We start from the raw sequence: 25,982 nt of genomic DNA on the forward strand, positions 1-25,982 counted from the left end.
GATGATTATCACCCCTTTATTATTATTACTGCGTTTCACTTTTTCTCCATTGTGTTTTATACAGAGCAAGAAGTCAAGAAACCAGAGCAGTTTGTGCAGTTGACCTCTCCGTATGTCAACTACAAAGTCAGCCCTATTCCAATCCCAACAGAAATGTAAGTGTAACATTTTTGACTTGAATGATTGCAATACATGGTTACGTAGAAAATGTTGTTATGACCCAAAATTTAAATCTGAGACCTGGTGGAACATTTACCATTGAAATATCTGTAAAACAGGCAAAGGCTGGCTACAGACCTACTGGCTACACTATTGTAGTTTTGTATATTTTGTATATTTATGTAGGATTAAAACATAAGGATAGTTCCAAAAACCAGATATACATTCTCTTTTAAATTGACAGTAAGCGGCCGAGATCTTCGTTGTCCCGCGGGGCGTCCCGGGCTGGTACCTCGACTTCTATGCTTGAGATACATGAGGTAGACGAAAACGCTCCGGAGAGATCGGAAGAAGAAGAGGCCAAGGCTGAGGAGGAGAGAAAGGCACTAGAGTTGAAGAAACTACAGGAGATGAACATGAAGTCAGAGACTAGGGAAAGTCTACTCTCTGAGGTAAGATTTTTGGTTGTTTTTATTTTTTTCTTGGTAACACTTGAGGAAATGGTTACAGATAGGACTAGGGAAAGTCTATTCTCTGAGGTGAGGCTTTTTGCTTGGTTTGAATTGGTGTAAGGGTGGGGGTAGCACTTAAGGAAAATGGGTGCTGATAGGACTAGGGAAAGTCTAGTCTCTTAGGTGAGGCTTTGGGTGTAGGGACTAGGACAAGTCTTTGAGGTTAGGCTTTTTGCTTGGTTTGAATTGGTGTAAGTAAGGGGGTAGCACTTAAGGAAAATGGGTGCTGATAGGACTAGGTAAAGTCTAGTCTCTGAGGTGAGGCTTTGGGTGTAGGGACTAGGAAAAGTCTAGTCTTTGAGGTTAGGCTTTTTGCTTGGTTTGAATTGGTGTAAGTAAGGGGGTAGCACTTAAGGAAAATGGGTGCTGATAGGACTAGGTAAAGTCTATTCTCTGATGTGAGGCTTTGATTTGACTGGCGTGAAATTACCTCATATTCAAAAACTATGTTACTTCACATTGTCCTATGCTACCAACTGCTCTCTGTTGCCCATCAACAAAATTGTGTTATGCTAAAATATATTTTGAATCAAACATGTTCAGCATGCCTTTAATGATTTTTTTGTTTTGCTTTTCTAGAAAGCGACAGATGTCATTTCACCGGTCCCCACTTCATGTGCATCACCGATTAGTCGGAGGAAGTCGTCCGCCGTTGTGAAACGAGACAATCGGAGCCCGAAGGTTGAAAACGAGAAAGATATTAAGGATAAAGATAAGGTAACAGTCATCTTGTTCTGGGGAAAACTTCCTTAATCACTTGGGTATTTTTAAAAAGATTTTCTTGCCCATTCATTATACTGTAATTGTTTCTTTTTTAGTGTCCGCATGAACTCTTTTGAGCTTTCTGAGTAGTTGATTTCCTTAGGAATTCCCGCCTCGCTAGCTATTGAGACAGAGCTTTCTCTTACATTGCACCTCGTCTATGGAATTTGCTGCTGCTTGACCTCAGAACACAGAAAAATCCTTCAATCTTCAAACAACACCTCAAAACTCACCTCTTCAAACAAACATTGTATATCCTGGACTCTTGGCTTTGCGACCGACGCCCTTGAATGGCATCTTTTGTCAGATACTGTTACCTATTATATTTTGCCTCCAAAGGAGAAAAGTGCGAGTCCAACTCGTAAGAAGTCAGCTAAGAAAATCAGCAAAGTGGCCGAGAAGACTCCAACTAAAGGAGAGTCGAAGGTCGTCTTGAAGGAACCCAAGGCTGAGAAAGACACCACAGATAAATCTGGTAGGAAATTTTTCCCTTAAAGGCAGTGTACACTATTGGTAAATACTCAAAATAATTATCAGCATAAAACCTCACTTGGTAGAGAGAAATGGGGAGAGGTTGATAGTATAAAACATTGTGAGAAACGGCTCCCTCTGAAGTGACATAGTTTTCGAGAAAGATTTTCCACGAATTTGATTTCGAGACCTCAAGTTTAGAATTTGAGGTCTCGAAATCAACCATCTGAAAGCACACAACTTTGTGTGAGAAGGGTGTTTTTTTCTTTCATAGTTATCTCGCAACTCCGACGACCAATCGAGCTCAAATTTTCACATGTTTGTTATTTTATGCATATGTTGAGATACACAAAGTAAGAAGACTGGATTTTGACAATTACCAATTAATCAGCAACAATTATCATTCGTCCAAAGTCGCCCCATCCTCAAATTGTAATGGGAGTCACCGCCATCACCTGTTCTCTTTCAATTGCTGTTATTCTCAGCTCTCCTATGCTTCTACCTCTCAACTTTGTCACATTGTCTATCCAGCACAGCTTAGGGCATTCTCTACCTTGAATTGTACCCTAATAGGTAGACCGTCTTTAATTCCCGAGATGCATTGAGGCAAATTGTTTGCTGCAGGCGCAATTTAGTTAAAATTTACACTGAAAGATTGAAAGATTGTGTCACTGATCTTTGATTGTGTTTCGTAAATAAATTATGTTGTCGTGAATAGTCATGAGCGACACAGTTGGTTCAACATGCGGAAGTCGCGACTATCTTTGTAGTAGTTGTGGTGGCCCACCCCCCCCAAAAAAAGGTAGTCGCAACTCGACTAAGCACTCAATAAGCGCAACTTTGACACAAGTCCAAGTTGCACTGGTCGCTCAGGCTTAGCAGCAAGCCCCAATTCAGTGCGGAAACTTCTTACCTCCACAGCCAACCATAACTTTCCAAATTCTTTCTCTACAGAAACTGGCACCTTGAGGCCATCAGACGATGCCACTGATGCGATGTCCGTGATGACCGGAGCCGGGGAGGGACTCGGGTCCACCCTGGAGGGTGAGGCTCCCCCGGAGGCAGCCAAGGAGGAGGTGAAGCTTGAGAAGATGGTACCTAAAGATATCTGGATGGACTTTGAAGACTTCTGTAAATGTTTCAAGTAAGTTTTGATTTTAGCGATTTGAAAACTTCAAGGAACAATACAGAATTGGTTTTTGCTAACAAAACAGTTGCTGGCAGTGTAAGAATTTTATGTGATCCACCATATACATAGACTGACAAGCCTGTAGAAGTTTGAGATCGATTTGCCATCTGGGTCACGAGAAAATAGTGAAAAACCGATTACACATTTTGCATGACATCGATTAAAAGTTTGTTTGACTAAAATGCTGACTGAGTGAGCATTAAGCTGTGTAGGTCCTGTGTGTACGAGGATTTTAAAAAAAGAACCAAGAACACTTGTTGTGGAGAGTAGGGGTTAGTCCTGGTATTGCTGGTTTACGTAAGCAAGCACCCATGTTTACAGGTTTCCTCAGACTTGCATTGTTCCAAGATACAGTGTTTAAATTACGTAATATTAATTTAATACCCTGCTGGGTGTTCAAGGCGCAGTAAAAACCAAAAACTAACAAAACAAACAAGTTTTGAGAAGAGACTTGAATGTTGTGGTACAAAGACAAGATCTAAGATTAAGTGGTAGAGTGTTCCAGATGCGTGGTGCAGCCGAAGAAAAAGACCTGTCACCCAATGAGTGTCGAGACTTAGGTTCAATGAGGAGAAGCATGGAACTTGATCAAAGATTTCTTGATGGAGTGTAAACTTGAAGAAGTTCAGAAATAATCATCGATGGTTTCAACCGTTTATCCACTCCATGCAAAGCTTCAAGCATCACTTTTTCCGATTACTGACCTTCCATTATTCTCATTCTATTTCCCTTAGGACACTGTACATCTTCCACAAGCCATCAACCTACCTCTGCAACCACAGAGTGTCCGATCTTAAGGTATTTTATCAAAATTCTTCTTGTTGCTTCTTTATTTTGAAAATAAATTGTCACCATCCCCTCCCCCCCTTGCCAATTCCCCAATCAGGTGGCGATGTAAAACCGACAACGGCTTGACGTCACAGAGGCGTTACACAGTAAACCGTTAAGTTGGTGCGAAAACTTTGCATCTCTTAAAAACTGCATTTACCTCATACACACAAGCTTGAAATTGCATGGTGTCTCTATCGTGCAAGACAAGACCCCAGTACCAATACTAGATTTCCAAGAGAGGTTTGCAGTATTGTGAATGTCTCGTTTGAGTAGTGTTGGTTCTTAAAAGAACCACTGGTTAACGACTTAACATTTTGATCAGTATGCTCTGATCGACCTATCTTTAGTTCCTGCCGTCGCGCACCATCGAGCCACGCCCAGAAACCAGCTAAACGCCTACAAGGCACTGAATAAGCAGTATCCAGCAACAGAGTCCAGTATTCTCCTGAAGTCAATCAGAGCATACCGATTAAGCATTGAGTCGTTAAGCAGCGGTTCTTTTTAGAACCTCTATTTTTTTATTTTATTTTTTTTATTTTTATATGCAAGTCGCCAGACACACAAGGCCTAAAGGCCACTTCAAGGTGTGGGCTACAAGGATTTTTTTCCAGAGGCCTTTGCCACCTACTCCCAGGGCTGAAACAGGGTTACCCCTTTTACAGTCCATACGAATGTAGGCTTGGGTATCATCAGTCCGAAGCCTGGCCGTTAGAGCAGAAAGAACTACCTCCCCAATTTTACGTAGCAAGTGTCACGACCGGGATTTGAACCCACACTCTGCTGATCAAACACCAGAGCTTGAATCCAGTGCTCTTAACCGCTCGGCCATAACACACCACAAAAAGAGATACTCATTACATGTATACTCAAAGTTTTAAATCGTACTTCATGATGATTCTGTCATTTGACTCAACTTGACATTCTTGTACCTTGGAATTTCTGCTCTCCTTTTAAGTGCCCACAATTAATCAATTTAATCCTAGTTGCGGCCATTAACATTGTTATTTTGTTCATCTAATGCTTAAAGTTCCGCTTTTCTTGTCTTTCTTATTAACGCTTACTCTCTACTAAGAAACTGGAAAAATACCTCAAAAACATACAGGTTTGTAGAGCTAAACATCTGGGGGCCCAAGTTTCATTCAGCTACTTTGGTTGGGGGCCAAGTTTCATTCAGCTACTTAGCAACTTTGCTAAGCATGAAATAGAATTGCTTAGCAGAAACAGGTTACCAGCCGAAACTCAATGAATCTTAACCAGTGTGTGAGACTGGTTACCTGAAATGTTGCTGATGTTGCATTTTGGCTGGTAAACCTGTGTTTGCTACGCAAAACTTATTCGTGCTTGGTCGATAAATGTCCAGGGGTCGATTTTATCAAAGAGTTAGGACTGCTCCTGACTTAGGACTAGTCCTAGGAGATATTAAGGCTAGTCCTATTGTAATGTACATGTTCTACTCCAGACTTGTACTTATTGCTGTTCATATAAGTCTGCTGCTGGCAGCGATAAGAATTTTTTTTTTTTTTTTTTTTTTTAGAAGAGTAGTCTTAACTCTTTGTGAAATCAACCCCTGACAGCTTTTTGAAATCGGCCCTATGATTGTTTGTCTTTGAGGAAATGTCATCAGTTTGTGTATTTTGTCCGATTGCTGTGTTTTATTGTTTATTTTGGAAGGAACAATTCAGGCACAGAATGATGTTGAACATGATGTTGCACTGAATAAATCTATGTTGGCTACTTGCAATGTGGATTTGAGTTCAGTCAACAGGTTCATGTTTGTCCTACTGATAAATGTTGTAATTAACTCTCCAACTCTTACACATCGATGTAAGGGTAACAAACCAAAGTCAATCTTCTTTATCCTCGATGCAAATTTAACATCTATTATATTGTTGCGGTACCTGCTGCTAAAACATAGGGTTTGAACTGCCTCTAGCTACCAGGAAATCTTAAGCTTTAGTGGATGGAGGGGACTTCTGGTTATTAGCTTCACTAATGCAGAGCAAGTTCTAATAATTAAAATTAGTCTCAGCGTTGACTAGCTTGGTCTAATCATCGTCAGGAGGCTGTAGAATGTGAGAGATTTTGGTCTATTTATAGGGGTTTAGAGCTGAGGTATCAGTGTAGAACTTATAATTATTCCTGCCTGAATATTGACTATATTTTCTTGTTTATCTTTCTCAACCTCACTATTCCTGCCTGAATATTGACTATATTTTCTTGTTTATCTTTCTCAACCTCACTATTCCTGCCTGAATATTGACTATATTTTCTTGTTTATCTTTCTCAACCTCACTATTCTTTCCCTATATTTACGTTCCCGATATTCTTGTCTTCATATTCGCCTTGTTTCTGTTTGCCGAATTCTATCTGTCTTGTTTGCTGAACACAACACTGTTTAAACCTGCTCTTCCAAACATTACCTCATTTTCTCTCAATCCCTTTTTCTGTTTTTGCAAAAAACCTGCTATCACCACCACCCACACCCTGTCAACATGTTGACCTCTTGACCCCTTCTCTCCCATCCCATAAATCATTCCCCCTTCCCCGGTTCCCCTCTATGCCCTCATACATCACAGCTTGAAGCTGCACCTCTGTCTAACATGGTAGGCACGTTTACCAGCCGGCGGAGTGATACTGTAGGTGTTTTATTGCTACCACTTTCTTCTTTGTCATGTGATTCCTAAAGGTCATAGTTCATTCGGTTAGAGGTTATAGTTCATTCAGTTTCAGTTCACAACAATAAAGCACTTTGAGGCACTGGACGCTTTTGGTAATTACTCAAAATAATTGTCAGCATAAAAAACTTACTTGGTAACGAGCAATGGAGAGCTGTTGATAGTATAAAACATTGTGAAAAACGGCTCCCTCTGACATGTCTGAAGTATCAAAGATTTGGAGGAGGTAATTTCTCACTAAAATATTTGAATCTGAAAAAGCCTTTTTTAGGCATCTGAAAGCATACAATTGTGCCACAAAGGTGTTTTTTCTTTCAATATTCTCTTGCAACGCTTGATAATTACCAAAGATGTCCAGTGCCTTTAAACCTAAGACAGCAAATTTAACACAGCCTAGAAAAAAAAATGTGTGGTGGGGGGGGGGGGTGAATTGTGTAGACAAAAATATTATTCCTTTTGGACTCAACTTAAACGAAAGCCATGGATACCATTAGGTTAATTTATATATCATGCATGCCTTATTATTTTTTGCTACCTTTGTTAAACACATATCATAAAATGCACTTCATATGAAACTCAATGATAAAGCACCATTAATTCTATTCTATTTAGATGGTTATCATTAATCATTTCGTGGGGACTTTTAATAAAATGTAGCCTAATTACCTTCAATCTGTACTCCAACATCCTACTTCAACTGTGTTCCACTCACAAGAACAATGCATTTTTTGGCCGACATAAGCCACTCAAGGGGGTGTTCTGCAGTAACATTTGTGGACATCTCAGAGCGTGACACTGGAAAACGGCTTCATGACCTCTCCGCAATTATGGAACAAAGAGGACCTGACAGTGGAGAGCAGCTGTTGTCATAGCAAAGGCTTAGTTTGCTCAGTTCGAAGATAAAAAGCAAATGCAAAATAAGTTTGTTTGACAAAAAGCAATCAGTGTGCTTCGTTTTCCCCATCATGACACAAAGATGTTCATTCAAAGTTTGTGCTAAATGGTGAACCTGTACTTATCGTTGGCCAAAATTCGCATTGTTCAAGTGAGCGGAATATACCGCTGTTCATCAATGAATTCTAAATCTAACTGTCATTTCCTCAATGTGGCAACTAACTCTCTCTTCTTTCATATTTTTTTTCCTCTTCGATTGCCGCTTTTTCTAATGTCAACTTCAGCTCCAAGTGCCAAAATTTGGACGAGTTTCTCGGCATGAATATTGTTCCGACTCCGTATGTTTATAAACCTCTCATCCTCCGAGGCCCGCTTCATACCTCACTCAAAATAAAAAGCAAACCCTTAAAGCCTGGTTTATACTTGCAAATGTGAATGATATAGGAATTTTGATGTCACAAGTTGGCATTAGGGACTTTTCGTTTTCGACGACGGATGGTTCTGCGACGGTAAAGATGACATTTGGCGTCATCTGCGCATGCGTCGGCTTTGAGGACGGTCGTCCCTCAATTTCTACGACAGTACTTGGGATGAATCTTCGTTGTGCTGAAAACGACAACGTTTAGCTGAACAACCGTCGCAGAACCATCCGTCGTCGAAAACGAAAAGTCCCTAATGAATAATTGGCAACAATTGACTTTTGCTCGACCCCTGCAAAACATTTGCTGCGACGGCAGCCATGTATCGTCGAAATTCTGAAACTCTGAAATTCCTTTTCCTTTTTGGTGAGGTATGGATCAGTGTCAATGTACAAGTAAATATTTCTTAGGTCTGCATGGCTCAGTTTTCTTTCTTGTCAAGAATGTGTGTATAAATATTGTGGTATAGCTGTTCTAATAAGTATAGCTTGTGTAAAAGTACCACTCGTATTGTCTTTAGCCTGTTATCATGGTTATCAAGCCTATATTATGCTTTGTTTTTGAAAGGGCATGGGCACCAAGGCATTTTGTCTTGGATAAAAGGGCAACCTATGAGGAAATAACATGTATAATGTTTCGGGATTTCACCCTGATTTCCGCTCGCCCTTTTTCTGTCTTGGGCTTATTCTGTGCCCTCAGTTTTTTTTCTTAAAAGACAGAAGCAGACCATTGGGAAGAAGGACAGCCATTTTGTTGCTAATTTTTATTTCTTGTGGTGGAGAGCTTTTTATCCTTGTGTTTTCTTTTTACATCAAAAGCACACATCTGCCGCATGAGATGCACAAACTTACTAATTCATTTTAAAAATAATTTTGGGTTGAACAAATACAAATTTACTGGAGCGAGACTTGAAACTGACCTCCAGATGATGTTCTGGCGCTCTACCAACTGAGCTACATGTATTTGGCCAGGGGTCGATTTCAAAAAGAGTTAAGACTAGTCCTAACTTAGGACTATTCTTAGGAGATATCAAAAGCGTATCGCTCGTCCTAAGTTAGGACGAGTAACTCTACCTAACTCAAGATAAGACTAGTCTTAACTCTTTGTGAAATCCACCCCAGGAGCTTTCTTGGACTAGATAGCTCGGTTGGTAGAACACCGGCACATTAATCTGGAAGTGGCAGGTTTAAGTCCCGCTGTAGTAAATTTTTCTTTGTTCGACCCATAATTGTATACAAATTTATCCGGTCAGTTTTGTTTTGTTGTTTTTTACATGATCATTGTTAATTTCACAGTGCCAGTAATTGTCCTGTGTATGGCAGCAATACTCGCCTATAACCATGATAACAGTATAATAAGACATGATATTCTTCTTATTTGAGTTTGATTTTCTGATTTTCGTTTTTGTCTAAATCTTGAAAAAATCTGATTGTATACCCTACCTATCTATAAAACAGCCTTCACTATATGTATCAGTCTTTGTACTCTAAAAAAAAAAATTCCTACTTTTTTCAAATGTGGCCATGCGAATCGTGGTAATGCAGTTTTGACCCAGCAGAGTTGTTAGCCTGGGGTCAAACCATGAGTCAATTAGCATTTGTGTTTATAAATAACCTTTTGTCGGTAGCACACATCTGCATGAAATGCACAAATGTTTCTACTAATTCATCTGTTTATGTCTTTTTATGATGTATTTCTTAAGCATTAATATAATTCAGTTGCCTGGTATTATTTCCGTTTAATATAATTGCACTGTCGACTTCATCTTATTTTATTGAGCCTGTTATTTTTTTGTGTGAGTGTGGCCAGTACCTGCTATGAAATTATGTGAATGTTTGTTGTTGTTGAATGTTTGATGCTTTCCTTGATCAATTCAGTGCATCAACAAACTTTCCCTCAAACCAAGATGCATGAACGAAGTTGTGATGAAGCATTCACATCAAATTAAAATTTCTACATGTAGCAAGCTCTTGTTTCGCTCCTGCATTTTGACACAGTGGGTCAAAATCACTTTTGGGAAATTCCCCTACTGACATGATTGGATGATTCATTGAATTGAATATGCAACACTATTACATAAGCTGAGATCTTTTTTGTTATCTTTGTTGACAACTATTTGATAAATAAATTTGCAAGTTTTAACTCATCTACTTGTCTTTGGTTCAATACAAAAGTTTAAAATATTATATTGTTCTTCCACTGATGTAAAACAATGGAAAAGTGTACGCGTTATGCACAACTCTCAGCCAATGATAACTCTTCACGCTGGCAGCCAATGACGTCTATTGAAATCCTTATTCTAATCTCAGGTGTAAAGAAAAATAATCTGATTATCTTTGACTTGACTTTCAGGGTGTCCAGCCGACCGGCAGTAAGAAGTCCGCAGCTCCTGGTGGTCCGAACCCCAGCGCCTCCATGACTTCCCAGACCCCAGCCAGGATCCCTTTTAGTCCCTCACCCCAGCATCACGTAAGTCTCATCCACAAACTCCTAGTTTCCTTCAGGTCTCAATTTCCCTCAAAACACACAACTGATATTAATCCCATGCAGGGCCCAAAATTTAAACCGAACCGCAGTCCCGACCGTAAGGTCACTTTAAGGTCCTTGGCCCAATTTCATAAAACATTTAAGCACCTGTTTTGTTAAATTTCCATGTCATGAAGCTGTTTACCTTAAGCATGGGTACAAAAAATGCTGGCTAACCCACCGTAAGCACATGAGTGACGTAACAATACAAAACCATGGTGAGAGCGCATGCACACCTCAAAACTGTTTTGCTTACAGGTCAACAGCTTGATGAAATCTGATCCTGACAAAACACAATTCCAGCAGTTTTGACTGTTTTTCATAATAAACCTGTTTCTCAATTAGTCCAGGAGGCTAGCAAAATGTGTTTGAAGATAAATTAAGATACAGTAAGAGTCACATGTGAAATTTTCGGCTGAACACAGTGTCTACTTGCTGAGAAAAACAGCCACAAACTTTTTCTAAAGCACCGTCACTGCTACATGTACCTTTTCTCACACACGATTACATGTAACTATAACTTGAATACTCCTTTTTTTTTGCTCTTCCTTGCTTGTCATTTATGCACTGCTTCCAGGACAGGGATAAGGTAATTAATGGAGTGCTTTGTTTTTAGAGACAAGTTTTCTTTTTAGGAGAATTTGTGTGATCTAGAAGTTATCTGGAAGTTGTTCCAAATGCAGTGATTCTTTGTAGAGTGTCATGGCCGAGTGGTTAAGAGCATCGAATTCAAGTTCTGGTGCGTCTTCACCGGAGTGTGGGTTTGAATCCCGGTCGTGACACTTGTGTCCTTGAGCAAGATACTTTACTATAATTGCTTCTCTTCACCCAGGGGAATAAATGGGTACCTGCGAGGGTAGAGGTTGATATTGTGAATGAAAAAGCCTTTGGAGCGATATAAGCTGTTGCCCAGGTTGTATACTCCCAAGGGAGCTGAGAAACATTAAAAAGGGATGTTATTGGCCCTATGACCAGGGCATTAATGTAAAGCGCTTAGAGAATTAAGTGTTAGTTATTAGGCGCTATATAAATCGAAAGTTATTATTATTATTATTATTATTATTCTTGTCAAATGCACCTCAATGTAATGTTATAAAAACCCACACTTTCAAATGATTTGTATGACATTGCTGTTTGGTACAATAAATTTACTGCACCATGCCTTTTGAGTGATTTCTTGCTTCTTTGCTGCCAAACGTTAGCGCACCAAGCTAAATCAATCACATCACAAGAACCATCTCTGCCTTCACAGGTACCCATTACAACAGAAGCAATAATGGTTAAAGACACTGGACACTATCGGTAATTGTCAAAGACCAGTCTTCTCACTTGATGCATGAAATAACAAACCTGTGAAAATTTGAGCTCAATTGGTCATCGAAGTTGCAAGATAATAATGAAAGATAAAACACCCTTGTCATACACAGTTGTGTGCTTTCAGATGCTTGATTTGGAGACCTCAATTTCTAAATCTAAGGTCTCGAAATCAAATTCTTGAAAATTACTTCTTTCTCGAAAACTACTCCACTTCAGAGGGAGCCTTTTCTCACAATGTTTTATACTAGTCAACCTCTCCCCATTACTCATTACCAAGTAAGGTTTTATGCTAATAATTATTTTGAGTAATTACCAATAGTGTCCACTGCCTTTAAGTATGTTGCTCAAAGACACAAGTGATATGACTGGGATTCGAACCAACACCCTGATGAACTCAGAAACCAGAACTTCAATCAGATAAAACCGCTCGGGCAACACTATCACAACTTCAACATGACACTGACTGGGATTCAAACCCACACGCAGATGACTTTGTCACCCCAGAACTAGCCACTAGCTTAGAGATATTGTGTACATTGATTGCCCTGAGGTTTTGGCATCACCATCTCTGATGTGGAAGACTCTTCGTTGACTTTCAATGAATATAGAATAGCTTTCCACACATTACTCATGATTGGTTGATTTGCTTGCTGTGATTTTTTTAAATGATTTTCATTTTTAATAGTTTATTACTTGATTGTGATTTCATATAAGTGGTCAGACTGGTCCGCAGTTTTGTGTAGAGTAAAAGTTTGGTACTTCAAAACGGCAGACCGTGTAATAAGTTTGCAAAGTAACAGGGACTCAGCACAATTTTGAGGCATTCTTGTTTCTTAATGACTGCTTTCAAAGGCTTTTTTATAAAAACTTGTTGTTGTTGACAAAGTTTTACTGATGAATAATTGTTTATTTTCTCTGTCTTTCCACAGACCCCTCTTGATGATAGAGCTCCTCATTACTTCTGTATCCTTTTCATGAGACCAATACAATGTAATTGCATAGATTTTTTCACAAATACCCATTGTTTATGTGCTTACTACAACTTGGTTGCTAGCTAGACCAGCAAGCACCTCATTCCATACCTAATGTGCGCGTACGGAGTTGCGATATTATGACGTTGCAGTCCAAAACAGTGCCCTCATTCAGGACAATGGAGTCCTATCATTGGTCGAGAGTTGTGCATGAGCAGTGACATGTACACTTGATAACATTTCCAGCGTCTGACCTTCAGCGATTGGTACATGTAGTACGCTGAAATTATTATTACCGAATTATTTCAAGCTGGTGCTATGTATTAACTCCTTAACTATCGCCACTCACAGTCGTTGATAATCTAGTATCCAGTGAGATCATAGTGAGCTTCTCTTCTTTGTCTCGTTGGTTTGACCCGCCTCTTGAGCCTCCCAAGACGTCTCACAGCACCTCTAGAGAGAAGGAGAAGCACAAGGATGCAGAGTCCGTGGCTGGATCCAGCAGCGTCGCCGACGGACTTGGTACGTACAGAGGGTTTGGGTACTTTTAGCAGGACACAAAACACAATGTCAGCAGATTTACATTAAGCTTACATAGTTTGAAGATAATGACAGTAGAAAGCTTAAATTAATATATTACTAGCTGAGGTGATGTACTTTTTTGAGAAATGAGTAAAACAATGTCACAAAAAAACTCAGAAGGTGATTTTTTGTTCAGCAAGTACGACGTGTTTACGCGACTCTCCTGAGAACATTACTGTGTGATTTTCACCCTTTTTTTTTCCTCGGAGATTAGACTTGGAACATCATCTTTTTGAAGGCTAGGCCATTTGCATTCCATTGAAAAATCTTAAAGTCTATGGGAAACATTTGAAGGGGCACCAAGGCCAAGACCAGGGCAAAAAAGGCCTCTGTGGAATTTCAGGCCTAATTTCTGGCGAAAACCTACACTTGTTCTTTTCTGAAAAATGACTTGCTTTTTCGAATTTGAACTTTTTGATGTCCTGACAGGCGTTTTATTCCTTTCAACCTTTTAAATACACTTTCCTCCTCCCAGCTCTAAAAGAAACACCCACGATCACACCAAATGTTTCGGGTCTCCTCGTTGCGGAGCCCTACTCCTGGAAGAGCCTCGTCGTCGGGCAACCCATCTTGCGTATCCGTACGACGTCCACCAAGGCTGCTGCCCTCACACTGCCGCCCGGGCGACATGTTTTGCGTTTTACCATGAACGCTCCACTGGGCTACCATGTCCATCTGTGTTCGACCGTACCATTTGTTTACGGGGATGAGGAAACGGTCATGACCCATCTGGTTAAGGTGGGTTGAGTTTTTTATTAATAATATTTCGCCGACAAGTCACTATGTATACACAATCTTCAAAACTCATTTGAAAAACCTATTTTTGTCCTTAATATGTCATTTACCATGTCTTTTTAAATTATTTGAAGCTCCCTTGCTTTTGCATCTCTCCTTCGTCAGGAGTGGCTTTTGGACAGACATGGCCACAATTTTTATTATTATTTAATCTTATCACAGCATGCAAAAGAAAGATAGCATAATTTCCGCTATGCGGGTAACTCCTCGAGTCCGGCTATGTCGCGTAGCCTTAGATCTCGAGGGTTTTTTCTCTGGATCCTTGGTGTTCCCAACAGGATCTGCAACAGATATACATCCTCGCATTTGTCCCTGTTTGGTCTAGATGTTTCCCCAGTGCTTTTAGAATTATTATTATTATTATTTTGTTTTTGACAAGTTTGATGTTTCATCTGTAGGAGAGTTGTCGGTTCGTGGATCATGCAACCCAGGTGTTAAGAGGTATCGGTAACGTCATCCAACAGATCGACCATAAAGAAGGAATGGAACAAGCCATGCTTGCTCTGAATAACGTCCACTGCCCCGTCAGGAAAGACAGACTCTCTGTGCTTCATAACTTTGAGGTGAGCTGTTTTTTTTTCTTTTAAATTGTTTGCTTGACTAGCCGGCATAAGTTTAAAAATCGTTGTAAGTGCTAAGCAAAGTTTGATGTCACAAGAAAAACACAAGGGTGGTCGGGTTGGCTTATAATAGTGGTATCTTTCCCTACCTTCCATTTCTTGTACCCAAGTTCAAATCCCACCATGGGCACAATCTATGTGGATTGGGTTTTCAGCTAGTCCCTGCGACTGTGTGGGTTCTCCCTGGAACAATTCTCAGCGGGTTTCCTCTGACATCTAAAACTGTTCGCTCGGCCCTAGCTTCCAGTCTATCCAGGACCGCTGGGATGGGCTAATCGCCTGCACAGATGCTTAATAATAATAATAATAATAAAAATAATAATAATACAAGGTATTAATAAAGCGCTCTAACAAACAGGGGAAAGTACCACAGCGCTGTACAAGAAGTACATCAAGTATGCAGTGCATAGAAATATGGTGCAGTGTGAGTGTGATGCATGATGGGACTGCGCATTATTAAACCAATGACAGTGCATGATGCGTTTGCCCATCCCAGCACCTTTGGTTAAAGCAAGGCGCTGGGGACGAGCGAACTAAAACTGAAACTTCCTCCATTGTCTTCTCTCCATTGGGTTCTTGCCTAGTGCAGTGATTAAGTTTTCTATTGTCTTCTCTCCATTGGGTTCTTGCCAAGTGCAGTGATTAAGTTTTCCATTGTCTCCTCTCCATTGGGTTCTTGCCTAGTGCAGTGATTAAGTTTCCTATTGTCTTCTCTCCATTGGGTTCTTGCCTAGTGCAGTGATTAAGTTTTCTATTGTCTTCTCTCCATTGGGTTCTTGCCTAGTGCAGTGATTAAGTTTTCTATTGTCTTCTCTCCATTGGGTTCTTGCCTAGTGCAGTGATTAAGTTTCCTATTGTCTTCTCTCCATTGGGTTCTTGCCTAGTGCAATGATTAAGTTTTCTGAGAGTCCATGGCTTCACAACCAGAATAAATTAAAAGAAATTAAATACTGGCATCTCATCAAGCCCTACATAACTGACTGAAATTACTTTTAAACCTTTTTATTCTTCCCGGTAGGTTTTTGGCGAAGCTATGTACTTGACTCTCCGTAAAGCGTTTGGTGAGAACTTCTCGGCTGATATCGCTTACGCATGGAAGGTCTTCACGCTGGATATCAACTCAAAATCCGTCTCTGGGATTAGCTACGGCGGGAGTAGACCAGGTAAGCAAAAATTCAAACTAGCGCTTAGCGGATAGCAATGTTGGGCATTACTATCTGTTCAATCAGCACTGAGTGGTTGAACTCCACAGCTGCTAAGCAGAATTTGCACTCCAGTTATATTAAGAATGCTTCTAACATTTTCACATCACATCTGGATTCCATGGCTACTTGGAATTACAGTAAGCAGATTATTTGAGCTTAGTATGTTTTGAGGGACACCAGCCTCACTCTCATCATGTACACGTCTTTAGGTCGGTCTCTTGCCAACTTTCTCGATCTTGCTAAGCATTTTTTTGTAGTATTTTTTGTTTTTATCAGCCATAATTATTCACGGCTTGCACATCTTTAGGATGGTCTCTTGCCAACTTTCTCAATCTTGCTTAGCAACTTTTTGAAGTGTTTTTTTATTGGCCCCACTTATTCACGGCTTGCACATCTCTTTTGAACACAGCACTCTATGATAACCTTTAAGGCAAAAAATAAAGGAGCATTTAAAAACAAGTTTTTTTTCTACTCTGGTTGCGGACTGTGTTTTCATTGTGACTCTCTTTCCTTGATTATGGTAATTTCAGGAGCCTCTTGGTTGGTTACAGAGAGCAGGCCAGGTATATTGTGTGCTGTGATTGGTTAATGCAGTGAAGAATATTTACAGTTTGTTGATACTTATTGATATGTTTGGAACTAAACTAAGTAAAATATTTGTTCCTTTCTGACAGTAGCCTTACAGCGAACTTGTAGTTTATTTGATACTGGCAGCATTCTTATTTCCAAACAAGGAAAGAGCATTTCCGGCGAGAATATGCGTGATGATATTTTTGTTGAATTTTTGTTTTTTTAATGTAATAAATTTTAACAATACAGGATGTCTCTCAAACTGCATTTACCAGTATTCTGTTGCAATTTTGTAATTTCTTTCAGTTTTAATTTAAACAGTTTTTTATTCAAAATATGCTTTTGTAGTCCTTCATTGTCAAATTGCATGCTCAAAATTTAAAATGCACTGGCTCCCATCGGGAAAATTAAAGTCATAATTTTCACAAATTGGCCATAGCTAAACCGAGATTTACGAATATTCTATCACAGATTTTGATTTCTTGTTTAGTCATTTTTCAAACAATATCTTTTGTAGTTCTTAATTGTCAAAATGCATTCTCCAAATAAAGACTTTTTCAAATATTCAGTCACAAGTTTATGATTTCTTTCCAGCAGTTTTCATAAAGATTTTATTGTAGTTCGTCATTGTCAAAATGCATGCTCAAAAATGCACAGTTTTTTGTATAATGTTAAACAACTCCCTTCCTATCTACACTGCATCTTGCACCCAAACCTCTGCAATTGATCAACCACTTATAATCGTTTTGCTACCTCCTTACCACCCCACTTCACACCCTCTCCACCCCCACCCTTCGATTTTTATTTTCCGCTCCCACCCTTGTAGAGGAAGTTGCTGCACATGAATCCACAGGTACTAACTGAGTTGTTTAGGTTTTCTTTAGCACTCATCACCAAATACCTTGTGAGCTGTGATGAATAGATATTGAGTTTGCATCGGGGATAAGGGAGGCCGTCTTCAACTAACCCCCATTTTCCGCCGGCAATCGCCCGATCCCGGCGGCTTTTATCTTAGTGAACACTTACAAAAGGATTGCATAAATCATGAATATGCCAGCGCCCAAAAGGTCATGCTCTGGCTGAAGGGCTCAGTAAAACCCCATGCAAATTCATGTGACGTATAGTGTAGCTTTGTGAATTGACCTGTAGATAATGAGCTCATTAAAGTGGTGAAAGAAAAACCGCCGGGATCCGGGGGTTTACGGTGGCAAATGGGGGTTAGTTAAAGACAGCCTCCCTAAAGAATATCAATTTGACTGTACCCTTGCACTGTATACTCGGTACTTTCCCAAGTTAGGTGAACAAAATCACTGGCATATTACTCAGGTGGGATTCGAACCCATGACCTAGAGTGTGTATCTATCGGTCACCCAGGCCATGGCTTTTCCTTCATGATGGGCACAAAAAGTATAACATTGTCTTTTTGCCGAGGGTCACTAGCAGTAGATACAAATAGTGCATCTTTTGAAGGGATAGTATTACAACCCACTGTTTGTACCAATCCTGTTTAGTTGTTTGTTAATGCCCTTGAAACACTCCAGTAGAAATTTACAGTTTCCTCATAGGGTGCCCTTTACTGGGGGAAAATGCCTTGGTGCCCTTGCCCTTTCAAAAACGAAGCACACAGGCCCGCATGTCTGTGTTACTATATTTGATTGATTTTGTGTCTGATTGTGTTACCTTCTTTGCATGAATGTGCTTTACTCTGTAGACAATACCCTTGAATGTTTTATTTTTAGTTTTGTGATGGTTCTTTTTCACGAGTCAATAGTTTCATTTTTTTGTTTTGCATGTTGTTTGTATAGTTTTTATTCTTTATTATACTTTAGTTTTCATCATTAAGTTATCAGCGGACATAGAATAGCTGCATGCTTATTCAAACCCGTTCTTACAACAATTGCATGCTTTTGAAACGTCCATTCATAGAATAGTTGCATGCTTTTTAAAAACCCCATTCATAAAATAGTTGCATGTTCTTTGATTAGACACCACTTTTTCTGCTGTTTAAAAGTTTTTCTGTTCACAACATACAATGTAATTGTGTGACATGTTTTTTGTTTTGTTTTTTCATTTAATTTATACATGGAATTTGTGTATGATCTGTTTATCGCTGTAATTTAATTGCATGAAGGTTTTCAATTCACAAAATAGTTGCATGCTTAATTTCAATAGAAGTGCCATCACACTTTACTTGTGCATGTCTAATCTTTTATATAGTTGAGTGCTGTTGGATTTTTAGAAAAACGCCACCCACTTTTGTTTTGTTCACAAACATTTAGTTTGTAGTCATGAAACGGTTGCATGCTGTTTGGTAATTTTGTGCTATTTTTAGTATTAGGCCATTTCAAAATTGGTGGCTCGGGCTATAGGGCTCTGACTGTTGCTAAGGGAAGCCTATGCTTCAGTGCATGTTACCATGGTGATCTAGCCACAGCCGCTTGTTTCTGAAATGGCTTTTAGTCTCCATCCACCAATGAATATTAATCAAGTTGTAATTACTTGGCTGCACCTTGCATGAATTAATTTCCTCACAAAATAGTTGTATGCTGTTTGTACGTCGACAACCCTTACCCCTTCACATTATTTATTTTACACTCCAGGGGTGGATTTCACAAAGAGTTAAGACTAGTCTTATCTTGAGTTAGGGCAAGTTACTTGTCCTAACTTCGGACAAGCCTTACGTTTTTAATATCTCCTAGGACTAGTCCTCAGTTGGGACTAGTCCTAACTCTTTGGGATTCTAATTAATTTTGGTGTATTCACACAACACACAACTAAATAAAAATAAAACAAGGTGACGAACCACCGCATAAATGTGTTTTGGTACTTGGTGAATTTAAAGAGTATTTGAAATTATTTTTATCGAGAATGATTTTATGATTCTTTAAGAAGCTTTGAAATAATGCTCTGCTATGGTTGATACATCAGGCCATTCAATTTTGTTTGCAACTCTGAATTAAAAAAGATAAATTTATTTTCAGCCACCGGTGCATCAAGAAAGTCTGCCAAAATAAAGAAACGTAAGTTTTCGTTACGACTTTAACAGCATGCTTTACTTACACCAACCGCTACTTTAACAAATTGCCAAATTTTTGCTGTAATTCTATTTTGCATGTAAAATCAAACATACATATCTGTACATTAATCATAGGATAACTGAAAGTTATACAATTTTATTTGTGAAACGATTCTCAGTATATTAACCAAGTCATAATAATAATAGCTTTTTGTATAGCTTAAATCCATCAGTCAGTGAGCCGTGTGGCGCTACAATATTGTTACCCCTGGTCACTGGGCCATTTTGTTCCTTAAACCATCTCAGCTCCCTGGGTAGTCTTCAACCCGTGCTGCCAATTATGTAGTGCACTAAGCTAAGTCAATCACAAGAACCATCTCTGCCCTCACAGGTATCCATTTACCTCTGGGTGGAGAGAAGCAATTATAGTTGAGTGTCTTGCTCAAGGACACTAGTGTCATGACCGGGATTCGAACCAAAACCCTGATGACCGTAACCACCAAAACTTGATTTTGATGCACTATTAAACCAATTGGCAATGACTCCATTATGATTTCTAAATCTGTTGGAAAAAGAGCATTCTGCTGTAAGTGTTCGAATACACTTAAAACCTTAAATAAGTAAAACATGTATGTTAAACATGTAGTTCTTAAAAATATATGATATATTTGTAATAATTAGAGATATCACACTTAACTAATAGATTGTTTAATCCTCGTGAAAGACTTCCAAGTCCAGGCATTAGGCTGATAACATTTTGTGTATTTAAACTTTACGGCCATGTCGTACGAGGTACTCAAGTAATATTTAGGCATTCAGATTCAAGCAAGAAAAGACAAACGAAAAATTCAAACAAGTATTTATGTTACGTTCTTGGGAAAACTCTTTTAGAAAAATGTATGCTGTGATGCTACCTGGTATTGTCGGTTGACCAATACGAATATTATTAAACAGCTACCTGAGCGGAATGTTTTCAACAGAAATGGTATTTTTACTTGTTTATAATGCACTTGTTCACCATTTTAATGTAATTGTGTACACTTCTGAACTTTTCGTAATTATCGATTAAAAAATCAGGCCCCTACCTAAAGGTTTTTTGAAAAACTAAAAACACTTCTGCCGTTGAGAGCGGGCGTCAAAGGACAATGCCGCTGATGTCATTTGTGGGAGTTTACTTTGTTATACATCCACGCTGCAACAAAGCGGCTTTATCTACTTATGACGTTTTGAGAGTGATTACGTAACGGGGCTTTTCGCAAATCTCGCAGAAAAGCTCTGGACAAGGGCATACAAAATGTTGGTTTTTTTTTACACAATTGAAACCTATTTATAATCATATGACTTGATTTCCTTATTCATCGAAAACATTTTAAGTGGAATTCAGCAAAGTTCACGACTTGACATTTTCGTTCAAGCAGGTCTTTAACTGTAATTTTGTGTAGTAATTAGCACAGCTACATGTATGTGCACGCACAGGGCTTAAGAAAAGTCTCAATGTGTCTCTAGTCATGTCAGTGTGATCCCAGTATTACATACATGTTTGTGAACTTGTATAAGTCCTTTTGACCAAACTTTTTTTTTACTAAAACCATGTTTTGTTAAAGCTATTATACTATTGTATTAATTAAACCAAGCTTATATTTTACTTAACCCACATTTTTACATAAGCCATATTTTACTAATTCCATATGTTACTAAACCCATATTTGACATAAGCCATATTTTACTAAACCCATTTTTCAGCATAAAGCCTTATTATTGACACTCATCTTTACTATAGATCTAAAATTACTAAAGTTTTCCTCAATAAAATTGTGTCATTTCATGGTCATTTCTTTGTTGAAGCCAGAAAGCCTGTTTCCACACTTTTCCTAACATTCATAAGTATTCAATATACAAAATCCCCCTTCAAAATAGCTGCATTGTACGATTTCTTTTTCCTTTAAAATATAATAATTCTTTCTGTTTTCAAAGAGCCACCTAACTGAAAATTGTGCTTAACGTATTATTTTTGCTGAGCTGAAGTCGGCAGAGGACCAGTCATTACATTAAACCCAATATGGCATTTTGTCTGGTCCCCTGTTTTTCCCAAGCAATATTTAACAGCTCTATATACAATTTTACCCAGCAGGTTTAAACAAACAGAGACAAAATTATTTATGTTTACCCCATCCGCCAAAGTCACCATATGTGTTTATCTCTGTGCACACTGTCATGACTGTACTTAAATTTTGGTGCTCGATATCTGGCATGGTGTACCCCCTCTTATTGTGTCTTTATTATGCCCTGGGAATCTCAGGGAATCTGTAGGGGATACTTCTGATATTGATTTTACACCGTTTGTGTTTTGTTAACAGGGGATGTCCCAGATGCATGGCAAAACAGGTAAATACCTCATAAATATTCAGAAATTAACCTTACCCGTCCACAGGTTTACATTGATTATATTACACAATATTACAAGGGACCCTTCCCATGAAATATGCTAATCACATTCACGCATGCGTACAGACCCTGTTGGTTGGCAAACGCCGTAGAGATGTGCACTAAGCAGACGCGCAATCGTGTCTGCGTCACGCACCCATTAGCCGTGTACAAAACAGCGCGATGTTCCCTCATTTTGCTAACCAAAACGTTAGTGCGCACGCGCTATGTGCAATTTACATATTTCACGGGAAGGGTCTATTGTCCCTTATTACTTATCTTCATTGACGGTGAGTATAGGGATTCATGCCATGGCCCGAAACTTGATCTACACTTAAGACCCCTTGCAATACGCTTAGCGTACTCGCATGTGCCTATCCTGGGTGTCATTTTGGGTGTCGAAATCGTATACAAACATGAACAAAAGAATGTTGACAACCAAAATTGATCGCATTGTTCAGCGTTCTGTATTGTGTAAGAAATCAATAGCTCCCCCTTGCATAACACGAAACGCTTCAGGTACGCTGAGGTCAAGCGCACGTTTTTACGCAAAGAGAACAGCTAGTGTCCAATAATCTGCCTCCTTTTTGAGAGTGTGACGTCATATGCAATGGGTCTATCAAGGTATTGGGTATTTTATTTACCAACAGGGACCCAGCTGATGAGGAGATTGAGGCAGTGACTACGATCGCTAAACACTGGAAACGGTTCTTTGTGTCCAAGATACGATCTTCAAGAACACCAGGTTAGCTCATCTTAAAGATGTGTATTTTGTATTCAAGGCACTGGACACCTTTGGTAATTGTCAAAGACCAGTATTCTCACATGGTGTATCCCAACACACGCATAAAATAACAAACCTGCATAAATTTGGGCTCAATTGGGCTCAATGGTCGTCGAATTTGCAAGAGAATAGTGAAAGAAAAAAACACCCTTGTTGCACAATATTGTGTGCTTTCAGTCACCTTAAAAAGGATTCTTTTAATATTTGAGTGAAAATCATACCTCTTTCTCAAAAGCTAGCTCTCCATTGCTCGTTACCAAGTAAGTTTTTATGCTAACAATTATCAAAACCTCTTCACTTCGGTATCAAAAAACCTTTCCTGTGTCTCGTTCAATTCCGTATGAACCAAAAAATATAATGATTTTTTTATTTTTGTTTTCCAACAGGAACGGAGGAGAACTTGCTGGCTAAGGAGCAGTTGATGAAAGTCTGGACTACCTTGGAAGCCAACTTGGAACAAAACGCTTTGCATCTCTTCAGGTATTAAAGCCTCTTAACATAAACACAAGTTTCCTCACAAGGTTACTGTTTCCATAAAAACAATAATAATAACTAATTCTTATACAGCGTTTTCACAATAATGTATCAATGTGCTTGGCCCTGGTCATTGGGCCAATAACATTCCTGTAATCTTCATTCCTGTAATCTCAGCTCCCTGGGGAGTATACAGCCCTTAGCTGCTGTGGCGCTCCAGTACCTTTGTCATATATCAACCTCTACCCTCAAGTGTCATGACCGGGATTCAAACCCACACTCCGATGACTTAACCACCAGAACTTGAATTCGATGCTCTTAACCACTCAGACAGGAAGAATTTTCTTCTTTGATATTTGCCTAGAACTGGCCCCATGTGACACAGCCATAACTTTCTTACATGTCCTGAAGTAACCAAACAGTAGTTGCAGTAGTGGGATTGCTAACATCTAATGACCCTACTATTGTGACTGTATCTATAGGACCATGTTCAAGATCGACCCAGAGATGATGCCAGACTTCCCGTTCTACCAGGATGAGTGGAATCGGATCTCTTATGTCGACTTCCAAGGAACGTATCAAGAGCAGCCGGTCCAAACCTGGTTTGTCGTATTCAGGTGGGTCCCTGATATTTTAACAGGAATTATTTGTTAAACTTGTTTTTAAAAAAATGGTCACTCTTTGATTCCTAATGGGGATGTTGTGATTTGAGATCAATAATTGCAATGAAGTGTTTGAAGCAGTGCATGCTTCTTTCTTTGATAATGGCGTTCCTGTTACGTTCTTACTGAGACTTACCCCGCTCATTGTTGTCATTGACCCGGCTCTGCTTATTTTGAGCACATTCAAAATAAGCATTGGGAGAGAACGCAGCTCCCCGACCTTGGAGATCCCACACTGACCAAACCACGCTCATGGAGATCCTCCCACGTTTGGCCCTCGATTGGTTACGCTCTCAGCCACTTTTCCATCGTAGTAGAAGCGCTGTCTATGTGTGACCGGTGTATTAACTATGTGAACATGTATTAATACCATCCTGAATGATATGCTGTAAATTAGTATCAACAACAACATATTAATTATACATCTCATTTGTTATTTCAGGGAGGTATTCTATGTGCAAGAACCCATGCTTGTCGTCCCTAAACTCTACGTATCGATCCCAACCTGTATGCTGAGAGTAATTGATAATGATACTGGTGAGGAGATTCCAAGGGTGTTCCAGAGAGTTGCTCCGTTTGAGTACAAACGCAACAAGGTTCGGCCTCTTTATTTATTGCTGTAATTGGGTTTTTTTTTCACACAGGAAAATCTGTACTTATTCAAAAATCCTTATCTTATATTTATACTTATCTTTAAAGGTACTGGATACTATTGGTAATTACTCAAAATAATTGTTAGCATAAAAACTTACTTGGTAATGAGTAATGGAGAGCTGTTGGTAGTATAAAACATTGTGAGAAACGGCTCCCTCTGAAGTAAACGCAGTTTTTGAGCAAGTGGTAACTTTTCACTCAAATGATGAAAGACTTCAGCTGAAGCCTTTTATTATGTATCTGAAAGCACACAAAGTATTATGCAGCAATGGTGTTTTTTCCTTCATTACTCTCTTGCAAATTTGATGACCAATTGAGTCCCCAATTTCAAAGGTTTGTTATTTTATGCATATGTTGGGATACAACAAGTGAGAAGACTGGTCTTCAACAATTGCCAAAGGTGTCCAGCCGACGATTTCACCAAACCCTTCCTAACATAGGATTAATCTTAGGACTTAGGACGAATTCAGTTCTGTATCCAAATACGTAGGACGCATTGAACCCGTCCTAAGTTAGGACGGGTTACTCGTCCTAACTCGAGTTAGGATTAATCCTAACGTTTCGTGAAATCGGCTGCAGTGCCTTTAACCCTTGTCTTAAAAATACTGGGTTTTTTTTTAGTGTTTTTTTGTTTATTAATGGGCAGTCTTTAGTGTACCCATAGCCATGGAATTTTGGAAGTCTTATTTCAAGTTTGTTTTGTCTGCAGAGAGGTTATACCTTCGTCGCCGAAGCGCGTACCACAGACCTCCCTCTCCCGGGCGGGAAGTGGAGAATGCGTCTGATTGGTTCATCAAGCCCCTTGCCCCAGCCGGGCAGGGATAATCTCAACAGTAGCTTCGGAGTCCGGGAGATTAGGGATTACTATATCCCCAACAAGGAGAACGTCATTATGAGGTATGAGGGATCAAGAATCTGAAAGAGTGTTTCGGAACTTGTTTTGACGGAAGACTGAAAACTTATTTTTAAAAGCACTGGACACTATTGGTTATTACTCAAAATAGTTGTTAGTATAAAAACTTATTGGTAACAAGAAGAGGAGAGCTGTTGCTAGTATAAAACACTGTGAGAAACGGCTCCCTCTGTTTAGTAACGTAGTTTTTGAGAAAAAAGGTGATTTCTCACTCAAATTTTAAAAGACGTTCGCAACAAGACTGTAAATTCCCTTGTGTGACATGACCCTCATGTCTCGTGAGGCAACGTACAGCCAAGCAGTTCCAGGCAATCTCAAAGAAGAAATACCATTCACATTTCAATTATTCACCTGGTTTTCTTGTGGATTGTAAGACGATGTTCCAAAATCTTCCTGTAGCATGCGCTACAGTTGGTTGCCTCCAAGTTGTCTGTGAAAAGTTGCCACGTGTGACAAGGCTCTGAGGCTTGCGAGCAACAGTAATTAACTTATTAGGCATCCTTGATTTCATTATCAGACAAAGTAATAATAACACAAAATCTCTTGCATTTGTTTTC

General features: G+C 39.3%; 1 protein-coding gene across 2 annotated transcripts in view; it reads left to right on the forward strand.

Annotated features, from left to right (window-relative positions):
- LOC117296541 (androglobin-like) overlaps positions 1-25,982 on the forward strand; it is a 64,085-nt gene that overhangs the window by 21,018 nt on the left and 17,085 nt on the right. For both annotated transcript variants that reach the window (XM_033779510.1, XM_033779511.1), the window contains exons 12-35: positions 65-155; positions 404-611; positions 1,251-1,388; positions 1,773-1,908; positions 2,859-3,048; positions 3,828-3,891; positions 4,997-5,026; positions 6,501-6,560; positions 7,778-7,831; positions 10,265-10,381; positions 11,016-11,027; positions 12,685-12,718; positions 13,078-13,248; positions 13,784-14,046; positions 14,502-14,666; positions 15,742-15,886; positions 17,325-17,351; positions 19,480-19,518; positions 21,872-21,899; positions 22,589-22,683; positions 23,109-23,202; positions 23,679-23,813; positions 24,301-24,454; positions 25,222-25,409. In XM_033779510.1, the coding sequence (XP_033635401.1) occupies positions 65-155; positions 404-611; positions 1,251-1,388; positions 1,773-1,908; positions 2,859-3,048; positions 3,828-3,891; positions 4,997-5,026; positions 6,501-6,560; positions 7,778-7,831; positions 10,265-10,381; positions 11,016-11,027; positions 12,685-12,718; positions 13,078-13,248; positions 13,784-14,046; positions 14,502-14,666; positions 15,742-15,886; positions 17,325-17,351; positions 19,480-19,518; positions 21,872-21,899; positions 22,589-22,683; positions 23,109-23,202; positions 23,679-23,813; positions 24,301-24,454; positions 25,222-25,409 (2,638 nt within the window). The remainder of the gene's footprint in view (positions 1-64; positions 156-403; positions 612-1,250; positions 1,389-1,772; positions 1,909-2,858; positions 3,049-3,827; positions 3,892-4,996; positions 5,027-6,500; positions 6,561-7,777; positions 7,832-10,264; positions 10,382-11,015; positions 11,028-12,684; positions 12,719-13,077; positions 13,249-13,783; positions 14,047-14,501; positions 14,667-15,741; positions 15,887-17,324; positions 17,352-19,479; positions 19,519-21,871; positions 21,900-22,588; positions 22,684-23,108; positions 23,203-23,678; positions 23,814-24,300; positions 24,455-25,221; positions 25,410-25,982) is intronic.

The sequence above is a fragment of the Asterias rubens genome, chromosome 11 (genome assembly GCF_902459465.1).
Source record: "Asterias rubens chromosome 11, eAstRub1.3, whole genome shotgun sequence".
NCBI classification, from domain to species: Eukaryota; Metazoa; Echinodermata; class Asteroidea; order Forcipulatida; family Asteriidae; genus Asterias; species Asterias rubens.